This window comes from Colius striatus, chromosome 12 (assembly GCF_028858725.1).
Source record: "Colius striatus isolate bColStr4 chromosome 12, bColStr4.1.hap1, whole genome shotgun sequence".
NCBI lineage: Eukaryota > Metazoa > Chordata > Aves > Coliiformes > Coliidae > Colius > Colius striatus.
Genome location: NC_084770.1, coordinates 1866778 through 1892195, shown reverse-complemented (window position 1 = coordinate 1892195; position 25418 = coordinate 1866778). Strand labels below are relative to the sequence as shown.

Sequence of the window (25418 nt, the reverse complement as noted above, 5' to 3'; positions counted from 1 at the left end):
GACACCGGCCCTCTCGCCCAGCTCGCCCCGGCCTCGTGCCCCGACTCCCACAACCAACCCACCCACAGCCTTCCTGCCCTCTCCCGCACACCCTCAGCCCGCACAGCGCCGCACCTCCTGCAGGCCACCTCTCCCCGTCGCCCAGAGGGCACCCTCGCCTGCCCTGCACGCGCCACGCCGGCCACAGGGCACCTCCCTCACGCCCGGCCTGGCACCTCCAACAGCGCAAACCCGCACCAGCCGCACACCCGCCCCTGGCCCGACAGCCCCTCCCTGGCCCCCCAGCACCACCAAAGACAAAAAGACACTCAGCGGGCCTCTGCCACACGGGGCGGCCCCGACCACGGCAAAAGCCTACAGCACCCGGTATTCCCAGGCGGTCTCCCATCCAAGTACTAACCGGGCCCGACCCTGCTTAGCTTCCGAGATCAGACGAGATCGGGCGTTCTCAGGGTGGTATGGCCGTAGGCACCCTCCTCCCCGACACCGGCCCTCTCGCCCAGCTCGCCCCGGCCTCGTGCCCCGACTCCCACAACCAACCCACCCACAGCCTTCCTGCCCTCTCCCGCACACCCTCAGCCCGCACAGCGCCGCACCTCCTGCAGGCCACCTCTCCCCGTCGCCCAGAGGGCACCCTCGCCTGCCCTGCACGCGCCACGCCGGCCACAGGGCACCTCCCTCACGCCCGGCCTGGCACCTCCAACAGCGCAAACCTGCACCAGCCGCACACCTGCCCCTGGCCCGACAGCCCCTCCCTGGCCCCCCAGCACCACCAAAGACAAAAAGACACTCAGCGGGCCTCTGCCACACGGGGCGGCCCCGACCACGGCAAAAGCCTACAGCACCCGGTATTCCCAGGCGGTCTCCCATCCAAGTACTAACCGGGCCCGACCCTGCTTAGCTTCCGAGATCAGACGAGATCGGGCGTTCTCAGGGTGGTATGGCCGTAGGCACCCTCCTCCCCGACACCGGCCCTCTCGCCCAGCTCGCCCCGGCCTCGTGCCCCGACTCCCACAACCAACCCACCCACAGCCTTCCTGCCCTCTCCCGCACACCCTCAGCCCGCACAGCGCCGCACCTCCTGCAGGCCACCTCTCCCCGTCGCCCAGAGGGCACCCTCGCCTGCCCTGCACGCGCCACGCCGGCCACAGGGCACCTCCCTCACGCCCGGCCTGGCACCTCCAACAGTGCAAACCCGCACCAGCCGCACACCCGCCCCTGGCCCGACAGCCCCTCCCTGGCCCCCCAGCACCACCAAAGACAAAAAGACACTCAGCGGGCCTCTGCCACACGGGGCGGCCCCGACCACGGCAAAAGCCTACAGCACCCGGTATTCCCAGGCGGTCTCCCATCCAAGTACTAACCGGGCCCGACCCTGCTTAGCTTCCGAGATCAGACGAGATCGGGCGTTCTCAGGGTGGTATGGCCGTAGGCACCCTCCTCCCCGACACCGGCCCTCTCGCCCAGCTCGCCCCGGCCTCGTGCCCCGACTCCCACAACCAACCCACCCACAGCCTTCCTGCCCTCTCCCGCACACCCTCAGCCCGCACAGCGCCACACCTCCTGCAGGCCACCTCTCCCCGTCGCCCAGAGGGCACCCTCGCCTGCCCTGCACGCGCCACGCCGGCCACAGGGCACCTCCCTCACGCCCGGCCTGGCACCTCCAACAGCGCAAACCCGCACCAGCCGCACACCCGCCCCTGGCCCGACAGCCCGACGGGCCCTCCCTGGCCCCCCAGCACCACCAAAGACAAAAAGACACTCAGCGGGCCTCTGCCACACGGGGCGGCCCCGACCACGGCAAAAGCCTACAGCACCCGGTATTCCCAGGCGGTCTCCCATCCAAGTACTAACCGGGCCCGACCCTGCTTAGCTTCCGAGATCAGACGAGATCGGGCGTTCTCAGGGTGGTATGGCCGTAGGCACCCTCCTCCCCGACACCGGCCCTCTCGCCCAGCTCGCCCCGGCCTCGTGCCCCGACTCCCACAACCAACCCACCCACAGCCTTCCTGCCCTCTCCCGCACACCCTCAGCCCGCACAGCGCCGCACCTCCTGCAGGCCACCTCTCCCCGTCGCCCAGAGGGCACCCTCGCCTGCCCTGCACGCGCCACGCCGGCCACAGGGCACCGCCCTCACGCCCGGCCTGGCACCTCCAACAGCGCAAACCCGCACCAGCCGCACACCCGCCCCTGGCCCGACAGCCCGACGGGCCCTCCCTGGCCCCCCAGCACCACCAAAGACAAAAAGACACTCAGCGGGCCTCTGCCACACGGGGCGGCCCCGACCACGGCAAAAGCCTACAGCACCCGGTATTCCCAGGCGGTCTCCCATCCAAGTACTAACCGGGCCCGACCCTGCTTAGCTTCCGAGATCAGACGAGATCGGGCGTTCTCAGGGTGGTATGGCCATAGGCACCCTCCTCCCCGACACCGGCCCTCTCGCCCAGCTCGCCCCGGCCTCGTGCCCCGACTCCCACAACCAACCCACCCACAGCCTTCCTGCCCTCTCCCGCACACCCTCAGCCCGCACAGCGCCGCACCTCCTGCAGGCCACCTCTCCCCGTCGCCCAGAGGGCACCCTCGCCTGCCCTGCACGCGCCACGCCGGCCACAGGGCACCTCCCTCACGCCCGGCCTGGCACCTCCAACAGCGCAAACCTGCACCAGCCGCACACCCGCCCCTGGCCCGACAGCCCCTCCCTGGCCCCCCAGCACCACCAAAGACAAAAAGACACTCAGCGGGCCTCTGCCACACGGGGCGGCCCCGACCACGGCAAAAGCCTACAGCACCCGGTATTCCCAGGCGGTCTCCCATCCAAGTACTAACCGGGCCCGACCCTGCTTAGCTTCCGAGATCAGACGAGATCGGGCGTTCTCAGGGTGGTATGGCCGTAGGCACCCTCCTCCCCGACACCGGCCCTCTCGCCCAGCTCGCCCCGGCCTCGTGCCCCGACTCCCACAACCAACCCACCCACAGCCTTCCTGCCCTCTCCCGCACACCCTCAGCCCGCACAGCGCCGCACCTCCTGCAGGCCACCTCTCCCCGTCGCCCAGAGGGCACCCTCGCCTGCCCTGCACGCGCCACGCCGGCCACAGGGCACCTCCCTCACGCCCGGCCTGGCACCTCCAACAGCGCAAACCCGCACCAGCCGCACACCCGCCCCTGGCCCGACAGCCCGACGGGCCCTCCCTGGCCCCCCAGCACCACCAAAGACAAAAAGACACTCAGCGGGCCTCTGCCACACGGGGCGGCCCCGACCACGGCAAAAGCCTACAGCACCCGGTATTCCCAGGCGGTCTCCCATCCAAGTACTAACCGGGCCCGACCCTGCTTAGCTTCCGAGATCAGACGAGATCGGGCGTTCTCAGGGTGGTATGGCCGTAGGCACCCTCCTCCCCGACACCGGCCCTCTCGCCCAGCTCGCCCCGGCCTCGTGCCCCGACTCCCACAACCAACCCACCCACAGCCTTCCTGCCCTCTCCCGCACACCCTCAGCCCGCACAGCGCCGCACCTCCTGCAGGCCACCTCTCCCCGTCGCCCAGAGGGCACCCTCGCCTGCCCTGCACGCGCCACGCCGGCCACAGGGCACCTCCCTCACGCCCGGCCTGGCACCTCCAACAGCGCAAACCTGCACCAGCCGCACACCCGCCCCTGGCCCGACAGCCCCTCCCTGGCCCCCCAGCACCACCAAAGACAAAAAGACACTCAGCGGGCCTCTGCCACACGGGGCGGCCCCGACCACGGCAAAAGCCTACAGCACCCGGTATTCCCAGGCGGTCTCCCATCCAAGTACTAACCGGGCCCGACCCTGCTTAGCTTCCGAGATCAGACGAGATCGGGCGTTCTCAGGGTGGTATGGCCGTAGGCACCCTCCTCCCCGACACCGGCCCTCTCGCCCAGCTCGCCCCGGCCTCGTGCCCCGACTCCCACAACCAACCCACCCACAGCCTTCCTGCCCTCTCCCGCACACCCTCAGCCCGCACAGCGCCGCACCTCCTGCAGGCCACCTCTCCCCGTCGCCCAGAGGGCACCCTCGCCTGCCCTGCACGCGCCACGCCGGCCACAGGGCACCTCCCTCACGCCCGGCCTGGCACCTCCAACAGCGCAAACCCGCACCAGCCGCACACCCGCCCCTGGCCCGACAGCCCCTCCCTGGCCCCCCAGCACCACCAAAGACAAAAAGACACTCAGCGGGCCTCTGCCACACGGGGCGGCCCCGACCACGGCAAAAGCCTACAGCACCCGGTATTCCCAGGCGGTCTCCCATCCAAGTACTAACCGGGCCCGACCCTGCTTAGCTTCCGAGATCAGACGAGATCGGGCGTTCTCAGGGTGGTATGGCCGTAGGCACCCTCCTCCCCGACACCGGCCCTCTCGCCCAGCTCGCCCCGGCCTCGTGCCCCGACTCCCACAACCAACCCACCCACAGCCTTCCTGCCCTCTCCCGCACACCCTCAGCCCGCACAGCGCCGCACCTCCTGCAGGCCACCTCTCCCCGTCGCCCAGAGGGCACCCTCGCCTGCCCTGCACGCGCCACGCCGGCCACAGGGCACCTCCCTCACGCCCGGCCTGGCACCTCCAACAGCGCAAACCCGCACCAGCCGCACACCCGCCCCTGGCCCGACAGCCCGACGGGCCCTCCCTGGCCCCCCAGCACCACCAAAGACAAAAAGACACTCAGCGGGCCTCTGCCACACGGGGCGGCCCCGACCACGGCAAAAGCCTACAGCACCCGGTATTCCCAGGCGGTCTCCCATCCAAGTACTAACCGGGCCCGACCCTGCTTAGCTTCCGAGATCAGACGAGATCGGGCGTTCTCAGGGTGGTATGGCCGTAGGCACCCTCCTCCCCGACACCGGCCCTCTCGCCCAGCTCGCCCCGGCCTCGTGCCCCGACTCCCACAACCAACCCACCCACAGCCTTCCTGCCCTCTCCCGCACACCCTCAGCCCGCACAGCGCCGCACCTCCTGCAGGCCACCTCTCCCCGTCGCCCAGAGGGCACCCTCGCCTGCCCTGCACGCGCCACGCCGGCCACAGGGCACCTCCCTCACGCCCGGCCTGGCACCTCCAACAGCGCAAACCCGCACCAGCCGCACACCCGCCCCTGGCCCGACAGCCCCTCCCTGGCCCCCCAGCACCACCAAAGACAAAAAGACACTCAGCGGGCCTCTGCCACACGGGGCGGCCCCGACCACGGCAAAAGCCTACAGCACCCGGTATTCCCAGGCGGTCTCCCATCCAAGTACTAACCGGGCCCGACCCTGCTTAGCTTCCGAGATCAGACGAGATCGGGCGTTCTCAGGGTGGTATGGCCGTAGGCACCCTCCTCCCCGACACCGGCCCTCTCGCCCAGCTCGCCCCGGCCTCGTGCCCCGACTCCCACAACCAACCCACCCACAGCCTTCCTGCCCTCTCCCGCACACCCTCAGCCCGCACAGCGCCGCACCTCCTGCAGGCCACCTCTCCCCGTCGCCCAGAGGGCACCCTCGCCTGCCCTGCACGCGCCACGCCGGCCACAGGGCACCTCCCTCACGCCCGGCCTGGCACCTCCAACAGCGCAAACCCGCACCAGCCGCACACCCGCCCCTGGCCCGACAGCCCCTCCCTGGCCCCCCAGCACCACCAAAGACAAAAAGACACTCAGCGGGCCTCTGCCACACGGGGCGGCCCCGACCACGGCAAAAGCCTACAGCACCCGGTATTCCCAGGCGGTCTCCCATCCAAGTACTAACCGGGCCCGACCCTGCTTAGCTTCCGAGATCAGACGAGATCGGGCGTTCTCAGGGTGGTATGGCCGTAGGCACCCTCCTCCCCGACACCGGCCCTCTCGCCCAGCTCGCCCCGGCCTCGTGCCCCGACTCCCACAACCAACCCACCCACAGCCTTCCTGCCCTCTCCCGCACACCCTCAGCCCGCACAGCGCCGCACCTCCTGCAGGCCACCTCTCCCCGTCGCCCAGAGGGCACCCTCGCCTGCCCTGCACGCGCCACGCCGGCCACAGGGCACCTCCCTCACGCCCGGCCTGGCACCTCCAACAGCGCAAACCCGCACCAGCCGCACACCCGCCCCTGGCCCGACAGCCCGACGGGCCCTCCCTGGCCCCCCAGCACCACCAAAGACAAAAAGACACTCAGCGGGCCTCTGCCACACGGGGCGGCCCCGACCACGGCAAAAGCCTACAGCACCCGGTATTCCCAGGCGGTCTCCCATCCAAGTACTAACCGGGCCCGACCCTGCTTAGCTTCCGAGATCAGACGAGATCGGGCGTTCTCAGGGTGGTATGGCCGTAGGCACCCTCCTCCCCGACACCAGCCCTCTCGCCCAGCTCACCTAGTGTTCTAGTTCTGAGATTCACCAGCTATGCACATCACCCCTCTCACAGTGAGGTCTGAGTGTACCTCATTTATGTCGTTGTTGCCCAGTTATCTGCACTGCCTGTCATTGTGTTTCCTCCTTTTTCCCCTTACAGTGCTGTGTAATGTTGACTAGCATTTTATAGATAGTAATCATGGCCTAGCACATCATTGTTAGTTGAGTCTTTCTTGCATAGGCATTTTCTTTTCATGTAGTCTATCACTGTTTTAGTGTTATGTAACTGTCTAGGTCGATGTTTCAGAGCATTAGAGGTGAGAAGTTCTCTGGATACCTGCCTATATTCTCTCACATGCCATTCCAGTCCTAACTATCCAGCCTTGTGGTAGATTTTTGGGTTAGACTTTTAACAGATATTACAACTTCAGCATGATATGAAGCATATTCAGAAACCATAACAGTAAAAGCAGGATATCTGGAATGTCCGATGAATATTCAAAGTTCTTAAGTGTTGTTTTAGTCAGTCAGAAGGACAAAGAGGATGTAAATTGTGATAGAAAGTATCCCTCTGTGTCTTTTCCATAGGTTGTGTCATTAGTAATGAACGCGGGAAGGAAAAGCCTAGGGTATTGGAGTGACCACATCGTTGTGTACAAATACCAGGTAAGCCCCAAAATCAATGATATAAACATATCATAAGCCAAAAGAACCCAGTGTATCAAAATCATTATCTTCATTATGTTCCCTGAGGTGATGAACAGCACCACAGGGAACACACAGAGAAGGTATGAGTTCACATAAAATCACCACATAAACAACTCAGTGATCAGTTGTCTTGTGTGTTCAGTGTAGGAAAACTGTATACTAAATCTCAACACACTCTTTGTCAGAGCTGTCTTTATCTCAACCCTTCGTGCCCCACGTAGGGTATGCAAAAGACTGTGGTGGCTTAGCCCTGGCTGAACAATAACCAGACCACAGAGTTGCTCACTCCCCCCCACCTCAGCAGGATGGGGAATAGAATCACAGGAGTATCAAAAAAGTTGAATCAAAAATGTTTGTGAGTTGAGATAATGACAATTTTATAGCACACCACAAAGAGTAGGCAGTTACAATGACAGCCAAAGGACACAGCCAAACGAGCAAAGTCCGGTGTGACTGCTCACCGCGCTGCCCGACGGCAGAACCGCAGCTCCCGCACTTGCCGCAGCGCCGCCCCGGCCCGGATTGAATAGCCTGGTATCGCCCCCTGGCGGCGGCCGGGGAGAGTTAACGCTGTCCTGGCCAAACCCAGAACACTCATTGTACCATTCTGCTCACACCCATTGCCAGCAGATGGCAACCTGACTTACTGTTTGTGATTTCATCATCGTTCCACTCATTTGGACACGCACCTCCAAGCTCATCTTAAGTGGTCAGTGGCCTGGCAGTAGCTCCCGGCTCTCCTCTTAGTGTTTCTTGGGTGAAAGGAGTTCTCCATCGTGGACATGGTTCTCTCTGAGGGTAAAGTCTTGTGGGGGTCAGGAAATGCAGCTTTTCTAAGAAGCAGCTAGTTTTCCTGCCTATCCTCATCTGATGCATTTTCAGTTGTGATCCTATGCCACAAGCTGTTTTGACTCTGCAGCCCAATCAGAGCAGGGGCAGCCTTCAGCTGCCCATGCAGCAAGGAGTAGACAATCTTGCTGAAAATAGTGTCAGCAGCCATTTTCTGAGAGGCAAATGAACTTGCCCTAGAGCATCTCCACATCATAGTAGAGTCAGATGGCTACTTAGCACCTTCCTGGAAGTGTGGAACAGCCACATAGGAGCTGAAGGAGACAGGTTCCTGGTGATACACAGCCTTGGGCACATCTGAGCCATAAACAAGTGTAAATCTCATCGGGAGCTATCCTAAATGGATAATAATCCCATCTCAGGGACGCCATCAGCTTCTTTTCAGCCAGGCCAGCGATGGAGTGTCCTGGGAGGGACATCCCTGTTCTGCCACACGGCCCAGGGGACAGCAGGGATGACGTGGTCCAAGTTGGGGAGCAGGGTGTTGGTAGAAAAGGGCAGCTGCATTTCATGCTTTCTGGAGAAGGAGGGGGAGCCCACAGCTGAGCTGAGCTTTGCCCTGAGTTAATTTTAGCCCAAGGAGATAAGAGAGTGGAGGCGCACAACGCAGCTTAAGGGATCTCTCCGCTCCGGTACCGTCCCCACATGGCTGGAGTGGTGCTGTGGATGCCTGTGAGGCCGCCGGCGCCTGGCTGCTTCCCCCGGCCTGCAGGGCCCGGCAGGGCTGGGGGCTCAGCTCCCCTCACGGAGAAGGGTGAAGACAGCGCCTGTGCTACGGGTTATGTGTCCCGGGCCCATGGAGGGGAAACGGGCGGGAAAGTGTCCGTGAAGTTGTACCTGAGCCGAGGGGTCCGCGTTCCTTGGGGGCGACAGTCCCTGTGGGCGTACCTGAGTGGGGGCCATTCCCGCGCGCGCGACAGCGCCCGCGCAGGGATATCAGGGTGTGGGACGACCCTCGGGGGCACCGCGGCCGCCTCACGGGAGGTCGGCAACTTCCCTCCGCCGCGCCTCCTTAAGCGCCCGCCCCGTCCCGGGCTCCCCCCGCCCCGCCCCGCCCCGCTCCCTCCAACTGAGGGAATAAAGTTGCGGGCCGGGGCTGGCGGACGCGTCTGTTCGTAGCGGAGCCAGGCTGAGCGGGAGCGCAGCCGCCGGGCCATGGCGTCGGAGGAGCTGGCGCAGAAGCTGCAGCGGCGGCTGCTGCTGGAGGAGAGCGGGACGGCGGGCGAGGCGGCCGTGACCGGCGGGGAGGCGGTGGAGGAGACGGAGGAGGAGGAGGAGCGGCGGTGCCTGACGGCCAGCGCGGGCGCGGAGCTGAGCGCCAAGCTGTGCCGGCGGCAGGACATCAACGAGGGGGCGGCGCAGCCCCGGCGGGCCGCCGTCTTCAACCCCTACACCGAGTTCAAGGAGTTCAGCCGGCGGCAGATCAAGGACATGGAGCGCATGTTCCGCCTGTGAGTGGGGCGGGGGGGACGGACGGGACTCTTTACTCGCCGCGGCTCCTCCCCGCGCTTTTCCCTCAGGGGGACATCTGGAGAGAGGCCGGCTGTTTTTGGCGAGATAGTCGCATTTCTTTGTAGCTGCGGCGGGTTCCCAGCGCCATCTGATCCCCATATTGTCCCTGTGCTTTGGAGGGGTGGAGGTTGGAGCGTTCGCCGCAGATTCGGGGCTAGATCTCGGTCCCGCCGGGGGCTGCCCTGCCGCGGCCCGCGGTGAGGGGCGTTTGTGGGGCACTCTGGGTGGGATGGGGGCGGTAGAGCACCAGCACTGCTGCCCCACGCTCGGGGACACTGGCGGGTCTGTGTCAGGAGCCTCGCAGCCACACGGAACATCTCCTTTCGGCAGCTGCGAACTCCAACATCCCCGGCGGCTCTGCTGGCCCTGTCCGGCAGCTCCATCGGCGGTTTCGCTTGCCAGGCTTTTTGCACCCAAAAGAAGCCCAAAGCACAGTTTCCCTTTGCTTCCTGTGGCCTGGGATGGAGATCTTCTCCCGGCAGTAAGGTTTGTATTGAGGTCAAACTGCTGGTGGCAATGTGGAGAGCTGCTTTTGTAACCAGAAAGACTTGTCTTTTTGCGGGGCCGTGATCCAGCCAGTGTTTCTTCCCCACGACCCCACGCCTGATTCTGGTAGTTGAGCTGTGCCTGGGTAGCTTTGATTACCTGTGGTCAGATTTCCTTCCCCTCCCATGAAACTCTGTGCTCCTGGAGACCAATGTCCTCCCAGCCCCAAGGAGCAGGGTCAAGCAGGGCTGCTGCCAGGCACGAGGAGGCAGGGTCACAGTGGAACTATGTGGGTGGCACAGCAAGGTGCAAAGACCTGCTTCAGCTTACAGAGATGACCGCAGCAAGGTTTCCAACTTGTTAGGTTCTACTCCCACCTGAAAGCTGCTTTGGGCACCCTGGAGGCTGGGGTCATTGTGAGGATACTAAGAGCCTGGTTGAATGCTCCCAGCTCCTGTTGCTGCCAAGTGTTTCTGGCCCCAGCCAGGGCTGTTGCTGTGGAAGATTGGGCAATGAGCTTTTGTGAGCTTACCGGAGCTCTTTGTTGTATGGGTAGCGTTGTTTTGGCAGTTGGGTGCAGCAAGGGGGGTGGTCTGGGGGAGATGGCTGCTTTGCTTGCTTCTGCACTGCTTTTGATGATGCTTACTGGGGATCTCAGTCTGTGGAGGGCTGGGAGGGCAGGAGGACAAATAATGCTGGCAGCTGCAGTGCCCAAAAGCTGTGGGCAAGAGCTGAGAGCAGGCAGCAGCACTGCCTCAATAGGGATAAGGAAAGGAACAGCGGTTGTTTGGGAAATAAAAAGTGGAAGAGCGGAATTGCAGCTGAATTTTTCAACAATGAGCTCATTAAACACTGGCCTTTTAAGTGGGGAAACCTAGGGTTTGCAGTTGAATGCTAATCAGATGGTCAGTGTAGCTGTAATACATTTTGTGCCCTGCGGTGCTGAGAGGGGAAGAAGCTGTTCTGTGTGCTGCCCATGCTCCCGTTTGCTCCCTTAGGCAGGCAGGAGGAAAGCCCTGTCCTGATTTTCACTCTGTTACAGGCACTTGGTGTTTGCAGTGGCAGAGGATCTGGTCTTTGCTCCATCTGCTGCCAGTGATCCTTTTCAACTGGCCAATACCACATGCTCCTGTGAGGAGAGGAAATGTTCCCCTTAATTCCTGCTGGTCAGAGCTTGAGTTAATGTGATTAAGGCATTTATTCTCTGTATGGCTTGTTGGCCCTGGCCACCACAACCTAGAGTCTTTCTTGTAAAAATGCCTTAGGAAACAATGTACTTTCTTACTGCCATGGTTTCTGGCCTGAGACTTCCCACCCAAAAAATGTTTTTTATTAGTTTGATGGGACTTGTAAGTCCTTAATTCAAACTTGAGCCTGTGAGACCTGGGCATAGTGTGGGCTGGGTCAAGGGTGCTCAAGGAGGAAGGAGTCATGAGTCGCTGATGATAGTGGCTGTGCTGGTGCCCGCTAGTGTCCCACAACACAACTGGTGGCTGTGACTGCCCTGTGCCAGGATGGAAGCAAAGGGTTTGTCTGACCATGGGACTTCTCAGAAATCCAATGTTTCATCCAGGTGCTTCTTCCAAAGGAGTCATGATGCTCCTTGCTCTTGCTGGTGTGGGTCACTTGTCCCTCTTGTCTGAGTCACCTCTTGGCAGCATACCCCCACTTTGGCCCCATACTCAGAGATGGGGTGTGGGTATCTGCCATGAGTGCTGATGCTGTGCAGAGGGGCTGCTGGCTGCAGACAGCTCATGGGGTTGAGGTTTTGGTTTTTTTTGTAAGAGGGGCCAGGAAGTCTGCAGCTCAGGCTAATTATAATGTGACCTAATTAGCTGCCTATTCTGTCCATGTGTGAGGACTGCAATAACCATGATAACCTCCCTTCTCCTAGTCTTGTGAGTGAACCCTCAGGAGCTCTGGAGTCTCGCAGATCCCCTTGGTGACATCTCCTGGAAAATGGCAGGAGGGAGTGTGAGACTGTGCCTGGCAAGAATGACCTTTCCAAGGGATGTAGGAGGGAGACAAACAGCCACCGGCTTCATCACAGGGTGCGAGGGAGTGAAGAAATCCCAGTGTTAGTAATGCTTTTGTATTTGGGGAATTTCATGTGTTGCCCACACATTTTGTAAGTGCCTTGTGCTTTGCCAGTGGGAGATGTTGTGATGTCCCCTTGCCCTCCTGGAGGCACTTGGGAACGTCTCACTGTGTGCCCCTCTTGCCAGGGACGTGTCTGACACGCTCAGCAGACCTGCTCCCTCCAGGACTGCCATACTCCTGGTCTGTGACCGGCTGTTCCTGGAGTCTCAGTGCTCAAGGAAGTCACTTAATGGGGACTTTATCACCCAGCTTGGGCCTGGCTGGCTTTGGTGCCTTGGGGTCTTGCCCAGCATCTTGGAGCAGATCTTGCTGGAGGAGTCTTTCATCTTGCCCTTCTGTCCATCCAAGAGCAGGAGAGGCACTTCTGCCCAGGATGGGGAGGGTGGAGTTACGTACAACAGAGGAGCCTGCTCCTGTCCCCATCCCAGCATGGAGGAATTGTCTCTAAAGCTCTTGGCCACTGAACAGACTATTTCAGTAGGAAATTACCAACATGATGATCTGCTCCAACTGTTGGACCACTTCAGGGCTGATCCAGAAGTTAAGGGCACGTTAATGGTATTTGTCCAAATGCCTTCTAAATGCTGACAGGCTTAGGGCATCGACCACTTCTCTAGGATGCCTGTTCCAGTGTCTGACTGACATCTTGGTAAAAGATGCTCTTTGATGTCCTATTTGGTCCTCCCCTGAGGCGGGTTTAAACCATTCCCATATGTCCTATCAGTGGGTACGAGGAGAAGAGATCAGCACTTCCCTCTCTGTGTAAGGTGAAATGCAACACTTGGAGGGAATCAAGTACTACTTAGAAAGGATTTTGAAATATTTAAGAGGATATTATTACTACTTCAGGACCATTAGTCCAAGTGCTTTATTTCAAAGCCTGTATTAGGCCATTGCAGCATGCAGAACTGTAGATCAAAGTGCAGGTGCCTGTAGCGCGTGGGGCAGCAAGCACATAACAGGGAGGGCAGGTTTTCTTTCCAGCTTTTCTCAAGAAGCATGAATGTTTAGAAGCTGCTCTTTGATCCTTCACAATTTAGGATTTCTTATTAAGCTGTCTTTTATTCTTGGGGTTTCTCAAGCAGCTAGCAGGTGAGTGCACCTGCTTTCTCCTCCCTGCCTGATCACTCTTTCTTCTGCAGTGTAACCCTCCCCAGCTATGCTGTGTAACACCAGATTGTTCTTGGGCAAGTTGTGTGTAACATACTTCTTGCTTTTCAGCCAGTCTGCTTGTCAAGCATTCCCTTCTCCTCCCCCCTCCCTAACTCTGCTCCCACTTTCCTCCCCCTGCGCTTCTGCAGCCCGGGTGGAAGCCAGCCAGCGTGAGAATCTGGGCACATCCTTATTGCAGCAGATTTTAGCTGCTGCTGCCTGTGTCTCATGTGCTGCCAGGAACACCGCTGCGGCGGCAGCACGGAGCTTTATCATGCCAGTCCCACTGCTGAGGTGGCACGGCTGTCACAGGTGGTGACCCGCCATGGCACTGACTTGCTGCTAGAGTTCCCTGCCTGTGGCCTGGGATGGCTTTGCCTGTCTGTGCAAGAGCCCCTCTGTCTGTAATGCCTGTGCATCACCGGGGTGGGGCTTGGCTCAGGGGACAGGCAGCTTGGAGCCTGAAGGAAGCCAACCTCTGGTGTCACGGCAGGACAGCCGGTGATGGTGAGGCTGAAGGGGCTGGCACAGTGCCCGAGGGCTGCATGCTCTGTGCCACTCCTGGGGCACTGGGTGGGATGACTCCCTGGGATGCATTTAGGGACCACACTCACCCTGGAGCCATCTTCCAGCTCTGCCTGTGCTGCCTGTGAGGGCTGATGCGTATCTCTCACTGCAACAGACTGCCGTGCAGGTTTGAGAGGTATCGGGCTGACTGGAGCCCCAGGCCCTGAAAAATAACTCCTGAGAGGCAGGTGGTAGGGTTTGGGGAGCTCCCGAGAGGCAGGCGATGGGGTTTTTGGTAGGGCTGAGGTGTGCTGGGACCAGCGAGGTGCAGACGATGCTGTCCCTCGTTGCACTGAGTGCTTGTGGCGGGAGATGAATTGCACAGTCTCTCATGCCCTATAAATACATCTCTCCCTAAATAGTCTGTGCGCTCCGTGTCAGCTGAATGGCTGTACCCAGGTCCTAAAATACTTGGGCTGTTTGAGGAGGTAAGGGGGGGTGGGGAGGGAATGCAGCAGTTTGCAGGGTGCTGCTGTTGCTCTGCGGGGCTGGAACCGAGTGTCCAAGGACTTCAGTGTACCTCTGCCTGGCTGTCCCCAAGTGCCAGGGACTGGTAACCTGATTTTGGGGTGGATCTGGGTGCCAGCTGTATCGCAGCCCAGTGTGTTCAGCACCCATTGTGTGGCTGGTACAGTGGCTGCTCTGCTGCCACTGGCAAGACCCTGTTTCTCACAATCCTGGCTTTGTGCTGCCTCTCTGCAGGGATGACAGCCCTGAAGCTGTGCCCCACGCTTAACCCTTTCAGGACGGCACGTTTTTCCCCTGGGCTTAGTGCTGAGTGGACACCAAGGGATGGTGTTTGCCTGGGGGTAGCATACATAGTGGAAGGATGAGTTGAGCATGGCAGGCACAGGCTGGGGAATGTGCCTTCCTTCTGCTTTCATCTCTCTTATCCAGTGTCTCTTGAGGGGCTGGGCAGTGTCCTGACCATGGTGGACAGCCTGTGGTGGGCCTTGGTGTAGTCATACTTTGCCCCCACCCCAAGTGCAGGGTGAGCTTGCTGGGGCCAACGCTCTCCTTCAGGCCCTATACCAAGTGCTGCCCTGCCATGATGTGCGTTGCTGCTCAGTCTGATCAAAGGCACTGCCTCTCCAGCTGCCTTACTCTGAGGAACAGCTCCACACCCTCTCTTCCAAACTTAAAGGAGGACCTAATTGACAATTAAATATTGCTCTTGTTATGCTTTTATGAGGTTTTGAGAGTGCATCTGGGAGCTGGGCTGGGTCATGCTGTGAGTGTGTGCCTTAATTAACTGACGCCTTCCTTGCTGTGTTGAACCTGCTGCCTTTCCTCCCAGTGACGTCTTGGGTCTGTGACCTGGTTTCTGCTGCAATGGAGGTTTCTTTCCTAACTTTACAGAAAGGTGTCTGGCCTGGTCTACTTGTGGATTTACTGGGTCAAGAATGTGTGGGCAGTTTGACTGCAGGAGCTGCATGCCAGCCTGGTGGTGACGTCTCTGTCATTGGGGTTCTCATGAGTCCGGGATCCTGGGAAACGGGAGTACAGAAACTATTAAAGCTGTTTGTGAAGGTGGTGGAGGTCTCTGGAAAGCTGGGGAGGCAATCCCAGTTGGGAGGAGCAGCACCCTGTACTGGTGAAGCTGAAGCAGAGCTCTTGGCTGCAGCCCTGCCTCATGCTGCCCATGCCTGGAGCAGCTGGGGGCCGCTGCCTTTGTTCTTACTGCCTTCTACCACAGCTTCTTCTGCGGCTGCAAGGCTTCTCAGCTGGGAAAGGCTTTCTTCCAGGGTAACCACAAATGTGCAGGTGTCGGTCTGAGACAGCTACAGCCATTCTTTCTTTGTAAGAAAGCTAACAGTCAATGGCAGATGACAGACAGGAGGATCTGACTGGCTCCTGCCAACAGGGAAAGCTTGAGTGTTTCTGTTCTGGATGGCTGAAAGGGTTTAACACTGTTGGGGTTGAGAATGGTGGTGAGGGGACGGTGGCAGGCTATGCACAGGGGCTGAGCCTTCCTTGGCAGACCCTGCCCCATCATTCCATGTTAGCCCCCAGCTCTGTGCTGGACTGTGGTGGCAGGACCAGGATGAGAGAGGGCTGTCGATGGGCTCTCTGATAGCCGAGTGCCTATCCCTCCAGGCTCTGGGCTTTGAGGCACAGTGATGACCCTGGTGGGTGTGAGTTACTGGTTGCTGGATGGGCTAGAGGCTTTACTCTTGCCTAAAGTGGATCTCGGAGCAGGAATTTGTGCATGTTTCCAGACTGAGCACAGCAGGTTGCTGCCTCCCCATCCCTGAAGCTCTGCACCTTGCACAGGTGCTCTCTCCTGCAGAGTCCTTGCAGCCATTTGCCCCATTGGGAGGAAAGTCCCACTCCAGTTTCTTCCTAAAGGTGAGCCCTGGTTTCCTGTGCCAGCCTGGCACCAGCCAGCATTGCTGTGCTTCTTGGGACTGTCTTTCTGCTCTGCCCTGAAGCACGGTGCCTGTGTAGTAGAAAACCATTTCGGACAGCCAAGATCTTAACAGCTGGAGGGGTGTGTTCTGCTTACCAAGAAAGCTGTTTTCTGCTAGGAGGTTCTGGATGGTCTCTGATGTTTCTTCTCTAAATGAGCAGGAGACTAGGTGGCTCAGGCATGCCTTGGCCTCACCACAGTGGGGCATGGTGTGAGCTGCGTGCTAGTAACCTATGTGCTGGATACGCGAGTGGGTCAGATGGAAATCCCACTAAGATGGGCTGAGTTCCTCTGTGCTCTTTTCATGTGGGTGGTTTGGTCTGAGCTCTGCTGAACACTTCTCTGTCTGGTGAGACAGCTGTGAAACCTTAGGGAAGTAGCTGTCAGCTTAATATATCTCAGCACTGGCCATGTCATGCAGCTTCTCCTTCCCCTCTGAGATTTGGACTAACCCGTGACTTGAACCATTTGCAGTTCCTCTTCAGGTAAGATGGATATGGGAGATAACGGGGGCTGACTCTCCCTCCCCTTTGCACCCCACAGGTACGACTCGGGACGGGATGGGTACATAGACCTGATGGAGCTGAAGCTGATGATGGAAAAGCTGGGAGCCCCACAGACCCACCTGGGGCTGAAGAACATGATCAAGGAGGTGGATGAAGACTTTGATGGGAAGCTCAGCTTCCGTGAGGTGAGGATGGCTGCAGGAGCAGATGAGGTGTGGCTATGGGGCAGAGAGAGGAGGCAGCCAGGCTCTGTACTTTGGCTATAGGCAGCCTTGTCTTCTGTGTTTCTCCAGCTGTGGGGTGCAGTGGAGAAGCAGGTGAGCTTCCCCATGCTATTGGAGCTCAAGGTGAGCAGCACTGTCAACATCCATCTCCACGTGGCAGTAATGGTATCTGATGTTGAAACTCTTACATCTCCCTGCTTGCCTTGGGAGCACATTTGAGCCTGGCAGGGCTGACACAGCTCTCTGCTGTAGCTGGGGATGGCACATCCTTTCAGTCACAAGGTCTGCTTGCTGACCTACTGCAGTATAGAGGCTCAGGCCTCATTTCCGGGCAGGAGCAGAGAGAGCAGTGGTTTCTTGGGGCAGGGGAGGCTTCAGAGGTTATATTGGGCTTCTTTCTGTGTCAGGCAACGACCAGCTGCTGCAAGTTTCACTGGGGAGCTCACCTCCCTGCAGCAAGCAATGGAGGTGGTGATGCAGCAGTTGAGTACTGCATGCTGGCTCAGCAGGGACACAGCAAACCGGGAGCCGTGTGGGCAGGCTGGGAACTGCTGTGGGTGGAGGAAGAGGGAATTTGAGCAGTGACCTGCTTGCACTCAAGGGTATCCAGGTCATTTTAGCAGGAAGGAGGAGCTGGGATACCAAAACCTTGTGTTGCATCACCCCATCCCTCCCCTCCACCCCCCATGTTGCATCACCCCCACCATGTAGGCTTTTTGACTGCTGTCTCAGTCAGAAGCCACCCCACACTATTGCTGTCTGAATGACCAGACAGCCCCTTAGGCAACAGGAGGGAGCAGTTGGAAGGACTGTGCTGCTGTCTTGTCTCCTCCTGCCCCGGGGTATGGCTGCAGTGGGCCCCCAGCAGCTGGGCTCCTTGTTTCTACAGAGGCTCTGCCCTTTCCAGGGTCAGGCCTTGGTTATGCAGACAAGGTGCAGAGCGCTTCACACCTCAGGATATGAAAGTCCTTCATTTTGGAGGTGCTAAAACCTTTGACAGTGCCTGGGAGGGAGGATGAGCGGCCCATGACTGGCTGTGAGTGGTAACTGGCAGCTCTCAGAGCTTCTGCACTGTCTCTCTAGGCTGGCACCTCACACCCTCTCCCCCTGCTTTCATCCCCCAAGGGTTTTGTTGCATTTCTTTTGCTGCAAGAGGGCAGGAGTAGAAAACAGATGAAAGACTGTTGGGTTATGGAGCACAGTCCTTAAAGAGACAGGGAAGGACATGCAAATCTGGGAAGCAAGTGCCTGTCTGTTCACACCAGCAATGCCTTGATCTGGCAGCTCCTCTGGGCAGGGAAGGAGACATGCTGGGTCAGAGGTGAATGGGGGGGTAGCAAAGAATCCAGTGGAGCAGGAGGAGCACAGTAACATGCTGCCTTTGGCCTCAAGTCAGACTATAATTGCCAAATCATCAGTTTGTGGGCTGGAGCAGCCCTCTGTCTCTGTGTGCCTCCCGGGCCACTCTTCACCCTGGGTGAAGAGCTATGGACAGCCTCTGGGCTTGCTGCAAGGGCTCTTTCCTGTGAAACAGAAGTGCCTTTATCCTCAAGGCTCTGGAAGCTGCTGTGATATCCTGGCACTAGTGGCAGAGCAGCATCTCTTCTGCCACCACCTGTTTGGAGCACAGCCTGCTGCTGGGCTGCCTGTGCTGCCAGCCTGTGCCACGCAGTAGCTGCTGCCCCAGTAGCTTCTCACCAGATGCAAAATGATGGTTGGGCAAACACAGACATGAGCAGAATATGTGTTGGAATGAGGGAATGTCACTGGCAGAGCTCTGGGGACAAGTTAAGGGCAGCTTTGGTGCTGCTCACTGTTGCAGGTGCACTGCTGTGTCCATGCAGAAGACAGGCAGGGCAGCAGTTTCACAGGGGGTGAGGAGGCCCAAACCAGCTCATAGCCCTGCCTGACATTGAGAATGACCAAACTGAGTCAGGGTACTCAGGCAACACAGGGAAGAACCTTGGTTGAAATGAGTGTTGTAACGAGCACTGGAGGGCTTCAGTCTGCCTCTCCAAAGAGGATCAGTTCCTGACATAACTGTTGCTTGTGGCCTGGCCAGAGAATTGGTAAGGAGGACCTCTTTCACTTGCTGCTGCTTTGTGCCATGTCCTGGAAAGCAGGCTTATGCCACTCTGATTTACTGCTGACAAACTGCTGGCCCTGTTGGCAAAGCTGCCTCCTGCCGCCGACCTTTGGGCGGCTGTCAATACATCATCGAGTAACTGCACAAGAGCTCCTTCTGTGACTCAAAAGCTAGGCTTAAAGATTGGGTCCAGTGGAGGGAAAGATACACCTCTGACTGTCTAGTTCAGTCATCACCACAGGAAACCCGAGTTAATTGCTGTAACAGCATGTCTAATTGTAGTTGCTATCTAGAAGCCACAGAAATCCACTTGCTGTCCCCTACACCCACACCAGCTTAAATGCTGCCTCACATCCTGTGTGTGCTGGCAGGGCTGGTGCCAACCACAGCCCTGAGTGGCACTGCTTTTCTGCAACTCTTTGCAAGGCTGCTTGTGCCAGTCAATCCCATACCTTCCCTGGCACCTTTGAGGCTGGCACAGTGCCTGGCGGGGCTGTGTGAGCATCGCTCTTGAGACATGGCACTGTAGGGTAGGTCATGGATCACACAATATATGACAGCAGATATATTTTCTATGAGGTTAGTAGGGTGGAAAGTGTGTGTCACTGTCTTCCTTCTGAGCACCGCTTTTACAGGTTCCAATATCACTTTTGCTTCTCTACTGACATTTCCTTGAGGCTTGTGATGTGTCCTGGGCCCAGCAAGGGTGTGAGACAGGCTGGGAATGGGAGCCGAATGCGGATTGCTGGTGGTGTTTGGTTGGTAAGGACCAATGCCTTGAAGGGAAATAACTGCAGAGGTGAGCTGCAGGCAGTGTGCTGAGGAGTGCTCCTGTGGAAACCAGTCCACCTCGCTGGGTTCTTGGGGCTGACGTCTGCCCCAACCAGTGGCTCAGTCCTTGGTTTCCTGCTGCTCCTCCTGGCTGCAGCAGCCCATATTCCAAGGATTGCTGCCCCATCCCCTAGTTTCAGGATGATTCATGCGGACTTGTACTCATGACTGGGTGTTTCCAGTCCCTCCTGGGGCGACAGCTATATCAGATTTCAGGATTGTGCTGCTTCCACTGCCCTTTTCCAATGCCAGGAAGTGGAACTTACAGGGTGGGGCAGAAACTCTGAGGAGCAACCATGACTAATGCCAGCCTGGCTGCCAGCCCTCAGTGTCTCCATTCCCCATGGAGGAGGAGAGGAACTTAAAAGAACTAGCCTGAGCCCAGCAGATCTGAGCAGAGGGAGAAGATGTCTCGGGGTGGATTTGGTTTGAGGAGGAGGAGAGGAACTAGCCTGAGCCCAGCAGAGCTGAGCAGAGGGAGAGGATGTCTCAGGGTGGATTTGGTTTGAGGAGGAGGAGAGGAACTAGCCTGAACCCAGCAGAGCTGAGCAGAGGGAGAGGATGTCTCGGGGAGGTTTTGGTTTCTCTGAGCAGAATGTTCTGCCCATACTGCAGAGTGCCATTTAATTTCTTACATGTGTTTGGAGCCAGAAAGTTCCCTCCCCGAACACAGCCTGTCTCTGCATGAAGCAATGCCTGGTGACACTGCCTCTGAGAGAGGGCAGCCAGCGCTGTTGTCGTCATCTCCACACCCTTCCCCATGGGAGGCCCTCCCAAACTTGCATCTCCACCAGCTCTTGTGAGCACGGTGAGGGTTTTGGAGGCTGAGTGTGGATGCTGGGCCTCTGCTGCCCTCCTCTGGGTCAGCTCAGGCTCTCTGTCAGAAGAAGCCAAGCCTCATGCCTGGCAGTCTGAGGAGTACAGCACTAAAGAGATTGGTGTTCCTGTGCAAATGGATTTCAGGGCCAACCTGGTGTGGTATTTGCAGCCCTCTAGCCTGGAGGGAAGTGATGCAGTTCTGTTTCCTTGTGTTCCATTTGTACCTGGATGATTTGCCCCAGTCTCTGTTCCTCCTGCTCTGAGTGTTGAGACACCTCATGGGTTGGCCAAGAAGAGCAGAGGCTTACAGGACCTCTCAAGTTGTGCATGGAGCATTCACATCTTAAGCAGGAGTCTGGTTAGCAGGTGCAAGGTGGTGCAGAGATCTTTATTTTTAAGTAGGCAGGTTTTGTCACTTCTGGTACAAGAATAAGAAGTGCTTTTCTGGAGGATAACACAGCTCTTTGTTTTTATTTCCCTTGGCAGTTCACTTGCCAATATGCACTTTGCTGTAGTGACTCAGGATTTGTTAAATGCCTATGGTCCAGTGCAGGACAAAGGCTTCAAAAGAAGTTGCTCTGTGGACAGTTGTTCAAGCCACTCTGTTATAAGGGCAGACACACTATTAGGTTGCTCTTTCCTCTAACAGGCGGGTCCTGGAGGGAGCCTGGGGTTCATGTATGAGCCAGGGCCATCTTTGCCCTGCTTTCATTGTCATGTGACTTGACCTGAGCCCCCAGAATGCTGGGGAAGCAGGCGAGGGGCTTGTGAATACACACTGTTAGGGTGTGGGAGCATGAAGAGGTATATCTGAGCCCACCATGTGGTGGTACAAAGCAGGTGGGGAGGTGACATTCTTCCTCTGGCCATGTAGTGCCCAGGCTTGGTAGGAGCTGTGTTTCACTGGAGTTTTGCTCCCCAGGAAACTCACTTTTCCTGGGAGATTCCTGCCTTGCTTAGTCTATCAGGGCTGGTACTGGAGTCAGGGCCCTGGAGCAGGAGTTCTGTGGTGCCGCTTGGTTTATATAGACCTGGTTTCCTTTGCTCAGCAATGTAAATTCCAGCCCCTTCCAGGTGAATGTCTGTGCTGTTTGTGTTTTAAGTTGTTTGAGCCTCAGTGAAAAGCATGAATGTTTCCTCTCTGTCTTGCTAGTTCCTGCTGATTTTCCATAAAGCTGCAGCTGGGGAGCTCGAGGAGGACAGCGGCCTGTTGACTCTTGCGAAGCTCTCGGAGATAGACGTTTCCATCGAGGGAGTCAAAGGAGCCAAGAACTTCTTTGAAGCTAAGGTATGGTGTGGCCCAGAGGATGAGGAAAAGCCTCTGTACACAGGCCTTGGTTGTCACTGAGACACCGACCTTACTTGCTTTTCAATAGAAGACACTGCCAGATTTCTCCCTAAATAAAAGGATGCATATGAAAGGGTCTTACTCTGGTAGACCTGATGGGCTGACCCCTGTCCCCACGTCTGGGAGCTCTGTGAGACCAACCAGCTGACTGCTTTCAGAAACAAAAGAGTCATGGAAACTAATGCAATAGAGACAGAGTTTCTCACTTTGCAAAACCTCCCTCAACCAGAACACTCTGAGTTCAGTGGTGAATGGAATATTCTGCAGTATAGGGTTTCAGACCTTTCTTTCTCTAGCAGCTCTCTGTAACCTTTGGAATCAAAATGATTCTGCAGGGTCCTGTGGTTGGCAGAAACAGCTTTTCAGCATTTGAAGCTGACAAAGCACCTTTTTTGAAAGCTCTCTTGGAGAGAAAATAATCCTGCTTGTTTATGTAAGAAGTTTTTTCCCAAGAGCCTAGCACAGCTATTGCACAGCAGATGTACTGAGATGAAAGCTGGAAAAATAGCCACCAAATAAACAATGTCTCTTTGATCTGCAGAGTATCCGTGGTGTAGTATGATGTTCTCAGATTTGGCTGGGATTCAGCACTGCCTTCTGCAGTCATTTCTCCCACTGTATGCTCACAACTTGGGCTATGCTGCCTGCTTAAAGCAAGAATGTATGTGACCTAGTACTGACAGCATTGTTTTGGTCACTTTTCAGTGACTTATTAGTAAATGACCTTTCTTTTGTTGATATTAAAGCCAAGTGAGCTAAAAGGTATTGGGGTGTAAGTACCCAAGCACTGCAGTGTCGTTCATACCTGACACAGCTTCCCAGCTGGGAGGTGCACAAACAGTTCAGCATTGCTCCTTGGGGAGTAGTTCAGGCTCCAACTCTCCCTCTGATGCAAGGCTCGATGTTTTATTTATTTTCCCTCTCTTTCATGAAGGCTCAAGCCCTCTCTTCAGCCAGTAAGTTTGAAGCAGAGATAAGAGCTGAGCAGGATGAGCGAAAACGGGAAGAGGAAGAGAGGAAACACCGCCGAGCAGCTTTCAGGGAGCTCAAGTCTGCATTTACCCAGTAGCCGACCAGCTGATACGCACTCTGAGGTTGCATGTGACTTGGTACGTTTCCCAGATCAGGGCTCTACCTGGAGAGAACTACCTGGATCCTGCCTGAAACTCGTAACAGCTTTGCTAGTCTTCCTCTCCTGAAGATCCTCCTGAGCTTCTAAGGGCACAACTCTTGCAGTTACTGTGCATTTGTAACAATGTGAATTGTTAGGAGCTGTGCACGTGCTGTTTGGTCTGAACTGTCGAGAGCCCGTCACCCTGAAGCAGAAACAGCAGGTAGCAAATCATGGGCGAGCACTGACTACTGTCATGTCTGCCTGCTTTGTTCTTTCCTTTTCTATATGTCTTTTTTTCTCTTAACCCCATATTAATTCATTCCTTGCTTACAGGCAAGTGGCGAGGTCTTGTGTACATCAGGGTGTGCCGAGTACAGCTTGACTCCCTATATGGCTGTACTGCTGTTAAGTGTTGTCACACATCCTTGACTACCCCTTTTCCTCAGAGTCCCATGCCACAGGCACTGTGAAAACACTGTGAAGAGAGAAAGATAGTTACTAGGGTCATGGATCATGTTAATTACCATTTCTTGTAGCATTTTCTGCCACTCATCATGTTGGAAAGTCTTCCAGTTTCTCTCCTCTGAAGTGCCATATTAACAAACCTTTCAGTAAGAGGTGAGTTTTCCCCAAGATGTTGAAGGGAAGAAGCTGTCTTTCCCTTAAAGGAGGAACAGACAACAGTGTTGCCTGACCATGTATCTTCTTTCACATTCCATCACATTTAGTGTACTGTACAGCTTCACTCTCTTTCCTAGCCTTAGGCAGCTCTATCTGTTTTTAAGGTATATTGCCAGCTAAACAATGCAATTGGATGGCACGCTGAGGTTTTCTATTTGGATATTTGCTCATATCCTGATGCAGGAAGGTGATGTTGTTTGATTTCATTAGAGCCATGACATCTACTACCAGCCCAGCACACTGAGCAATCCTTGCTCAAGAAGGGAAGAGCAGCAAGGTGAGCACATTTAGCTAAACTGAGTTTGGAGGGCTTAGCACTGTATAATTAGCCATTTTCTTTTTCAAACACAGGGAACTTGTCAACAAATGTTAAAATGCCCACTGCTTGTCTGGACATATATGCCATAGGTCACAGCAGGGGACCTGTGTTCCCTCAGAGACCTCTCCTGAAACATTAATTTGCTCAAATTCTGCCTCTGCTCTTGCCCCAGTTGGCACATTTTATTTCTCTTTCCAGAAAGACTCATCGGTTGTCCTTTCACTTGTCTGTTTTGCTTCTTAAACTGTGAGCACTAAACTGTGAGTGTGGAGTAATGAATAGAAAAACCTCTACTCTTTAATGTCAGGTGAAAGATTTGCTAAACAATTAAACTGTGTATATATATCTCCACAGATTATATTTTGTAAATCACGCTTTTTTAGCTAAATATTTATAATTAAATGGTTTTTATACTTTACAACAAAGCAGATAATTTCATCTTCAACTATTTCTCCTGTTGCTGAAGTGTACAAATAAAGCATTGTTATCTCCAGTCCTGTCTGTGGCTTATTTTAGGTCCCTGAATACACCATTTTGTCCACAAATCACAGCGGCGATCCCCAAAGCTCGGCGTTGTGACTGGGATGAGCAGAGGAAACATTCAGTACCTTCTTGATAGAACTTCCCCTTCTGTACAGCAGTTCTGGTGTAAAAAGCCCTGATGTTTGGAATTCCTCAGAAAGGGACAGGGCTTTGTAAATATTTGCCATCTTGTCCTCTGTTAAACGTTGACATCTGAGGGTTGTCAGCCTTTCCTTATCTTAAAATAGCCACTGTGTCTCAGTGCTGGTGGTGCCCCAGCTGGGAGCCAGGCAGGTTGCTTCAGCTACATTTTCTTTTCCATTTCCTTCTTCTGCCTTTATAGAAGGGAGAAAGCAAAGCAAAAAAAAAAAAACCCAAACCCTGGAAAACGTGTCCAAGCATCTTGATTCTGCTATTGCTGATCTTGTAAGCTTTGCAGTTCAAGGGGACTCAGGAGGAGGTTTAACCACACATCGTTTCAGGTATGATCCAGTGATGAAATGGAAGATGTATTTATTTATCTGCTCTGTGTGTTCTTGGCAGTTGGTGTGTTTGCTGTGTGTCTGTGAGGTGAAGTAAAATCAGAGTGGAAGTTCCTTAGTCTCCTGTTTCCACAGGAAAATTGCAACAATGCAGCCCTTGAATTATTTCTTGTTCCCTTTCCACAGCCTAGCCAGCACTGCTGACTCGTGCTGCTTTGCACATGCAGCTGGGTGAGGAGCTCAGGGCACCAGGAGGAGAGGGCTGGAAAAAGGGCTTCCAGTGGCTTTATTTGAATACATTTGAGTCAGCTCCAGCTGAGAAGTTTCAATAAGGAAGTGAGCCATGTGTCTGTGGCAATTCTGTTCAATTCCAAAGGGTGCTGTTAGCTGG

General features: G+C 56.4%; 1 protein-coding gene and 13 non-coding genes across 15 annotated transcripts; 1 reads left to right on the top strand and 13 right to left on the bottom strand.

Annotated features, from left to right (window-relative positions):
- Positions 1-351: 351 nt before the first annotated feature.
- On the bottom strand, positions 352-470 carry LOC133626506 (5S ribosomal RNA). The gene has a single exon (XR_009819579.1). It is a non-coding gene; the product is annotated as a 5S ribosomal RNA (ribosomal RNA).
- Positions 471-833: 363 nt separating this feature from the next.
- LOC133626505 (5S ribosomal RNA) lies at positions 834-952 on the bottom strand. Its single transcript, XR_009819578.1, has one exon. It is a non-coding gene; the product is annotated as a 5S ribosomal RNA (ribosomal RNA).
- Positions 953-1315: 363 nt separating this feature from the next.
- LOC133626504 (5S ribosomal RNA) lies at positions 1316-1434 on the bottom strand. The gene has a single exon (XR_009819577.1). It is a non-coding gene; the product is annotated as a 5S ribosomal RNA (ribosomal RNA).
- A 371-nt stretch (positions 1435-1805) lies between these two features.
- Positions 1806-1924, bottom strand: LOC133626503 (5S ribosomal RNA). Its single transcript, XR_009819576.1, has one exon. It is a non-coding gene; the product is annotated as a 5S ribosomal RNA (ribosomal RNA).
- Positions 1925-2295: 371 nt separating this feature from the next.
- LOC133626531 (5S ribosomal RNA) lies at positions 2296-2414 on the bottom strand. The gene has a single exon (XR_009819604.1). It is a non-coding gene; the product is annotated as a 5S ribosomal RNA (ribosomal RNA).
- A 363-nt stretch (positions 2415-2777) lies between these two features.
- LOC133626502 (5S ribosomal RNA) lies at positions 2778-2896 on the bottom strand. Its single transcript, XR_009819575.1, has one exon. It is a non-coding gene; the product is annotated as a 5S ribosomal RNA (ribosomal RNA).
- A 371-nt stretch (positions 2897-3267) lies between these two features.
- On the bottom strand, positions 3268-3386 carry LOC133626501 (5S ribosomal RNA). The gene has a single exon (XR_009819574.1). It is a non-coding gene; the product is annotated as a 5S ribosomal RNA (ribosomal RNA).
- Positions 3387-3749: 363 nt separating this feature from the next.
- On the bottom strand, positions 3750-3868 carry LOC133626500 (5S ribosomal RNA). Its single transcript, XR_009819573.1, has one exon. It is a non-coding gene; the product is annotated as a 5S ribosomal RNA (ribosomal RNA).
- A 363-nt stretch (positions 3869-4231) lies between these two features.
- On the bottom strand, positions 4232-4350 carry LOC133626543 (5S ribosomal RNA). Its single transcript, XR_009819616.1, has one exon. It is a non-coding gene; the product is annotated as a 5S ribosomal RNA (ribosomal RNA).
- Positions 4351-4721: 371 nt separating this feature from the next.
- On the bottom strand, positions 4722-4840 carry LOC133626532 (5S ribosomal RNA). Its single transcript, XR_009819605.1, has one exon. It is a non-coding gene; the product is annotated as a 5S ribosomal RNA (ribosomal RNA).
- A 363-nt stretch (positions 4841-5203) lies between these two features.
- LOC133626521 (5S ribosomal RNA) lies at positions 5204-5322 on the bottom strand. Its single transcript, XR_009819594.1, has one exon. It is a non-coding gene; the product is annotated as a 5S ribosomal RNA (ribosomal RNA).
- Positions 5323-5685: 363 nt separating this feature from the next.
- Positions 5686-5804, bottom strand: LOC133626510 (5S ribosomal RNA). The gene has a single exon (XR_009819583.1). It is a non-coding gene; the product is annotated as a 5S ribosomal RNA (ribosomal RNA).
- A 371-nt stretch (positions 5805-6175) lies between these two features.
- On the bottom strand, positions 6176-6294 carry LOC133626497 (5S ribosomal RNA). Its single transcript, XR_009819570.1, has one exon. It is a non-coding gene; the product is annotated as a 5S ribosomal RNA (ribosomal RNA).
- A 2642-nt stretch (positions 6295-8936) lies between these two features.
- EFHD1 (EF-hand domain family member D1) lies at positions 8937-24516 on the top strand. Of its 2 annotated transcripts, none has more exons than XM_062005719.1 (4): positions 8937-9319; positions 16639-16786; positions 21715-21849; positions 22844-24516. In XM_062005719.1, the coding sequence occupies exons 1-4, from the start codon at positions 9024-9026 to the stop codon at positions 22976-22978; spliced, it is 714 nt and encodes a 237-aa protein (XP_061861703.1). In that variant the 5' UTR covers positions 8937-9023; the 3' UTR covers positions 22979-24516. The 2 variants fall into 2 exon arrangements, with proteins under 2 accessions (XP_061861703.1, XP_061861704.1); XM_062005720.1 differs by lacking the exon at positions 8937-9319 and adding an exon at positions 9678-9866.
- The last annotated feature ends 902 nt before the right edge of the window (positions 24517-25418 follow it).

Bases quoted from the DNA above. Each gene is read 5' to 3' on its own strand.
- EFHD1 (XM_062005719.1), top strand. From the start codon at position 9,024: ATGGCGTCGGAGGAGCTGGCGCAGAAGCTGCAGCGGCGGCTGCTGCTG. The intron at 9,320-16,638 runs GTGAGTGGGGCG...TGCACCCCACAG, and splicing joins ATGGAGCGCATGTTCCGCCT to GTACGACTCGGGACGGGATG. The intron at 16,787-21,714 runs GTGAGGATGGCT...CTGTCTTGCTAG, and splicing joins GGAAGCTCAGCTTCCGTGAG to TTCCTGCTGATTTTCCATAA.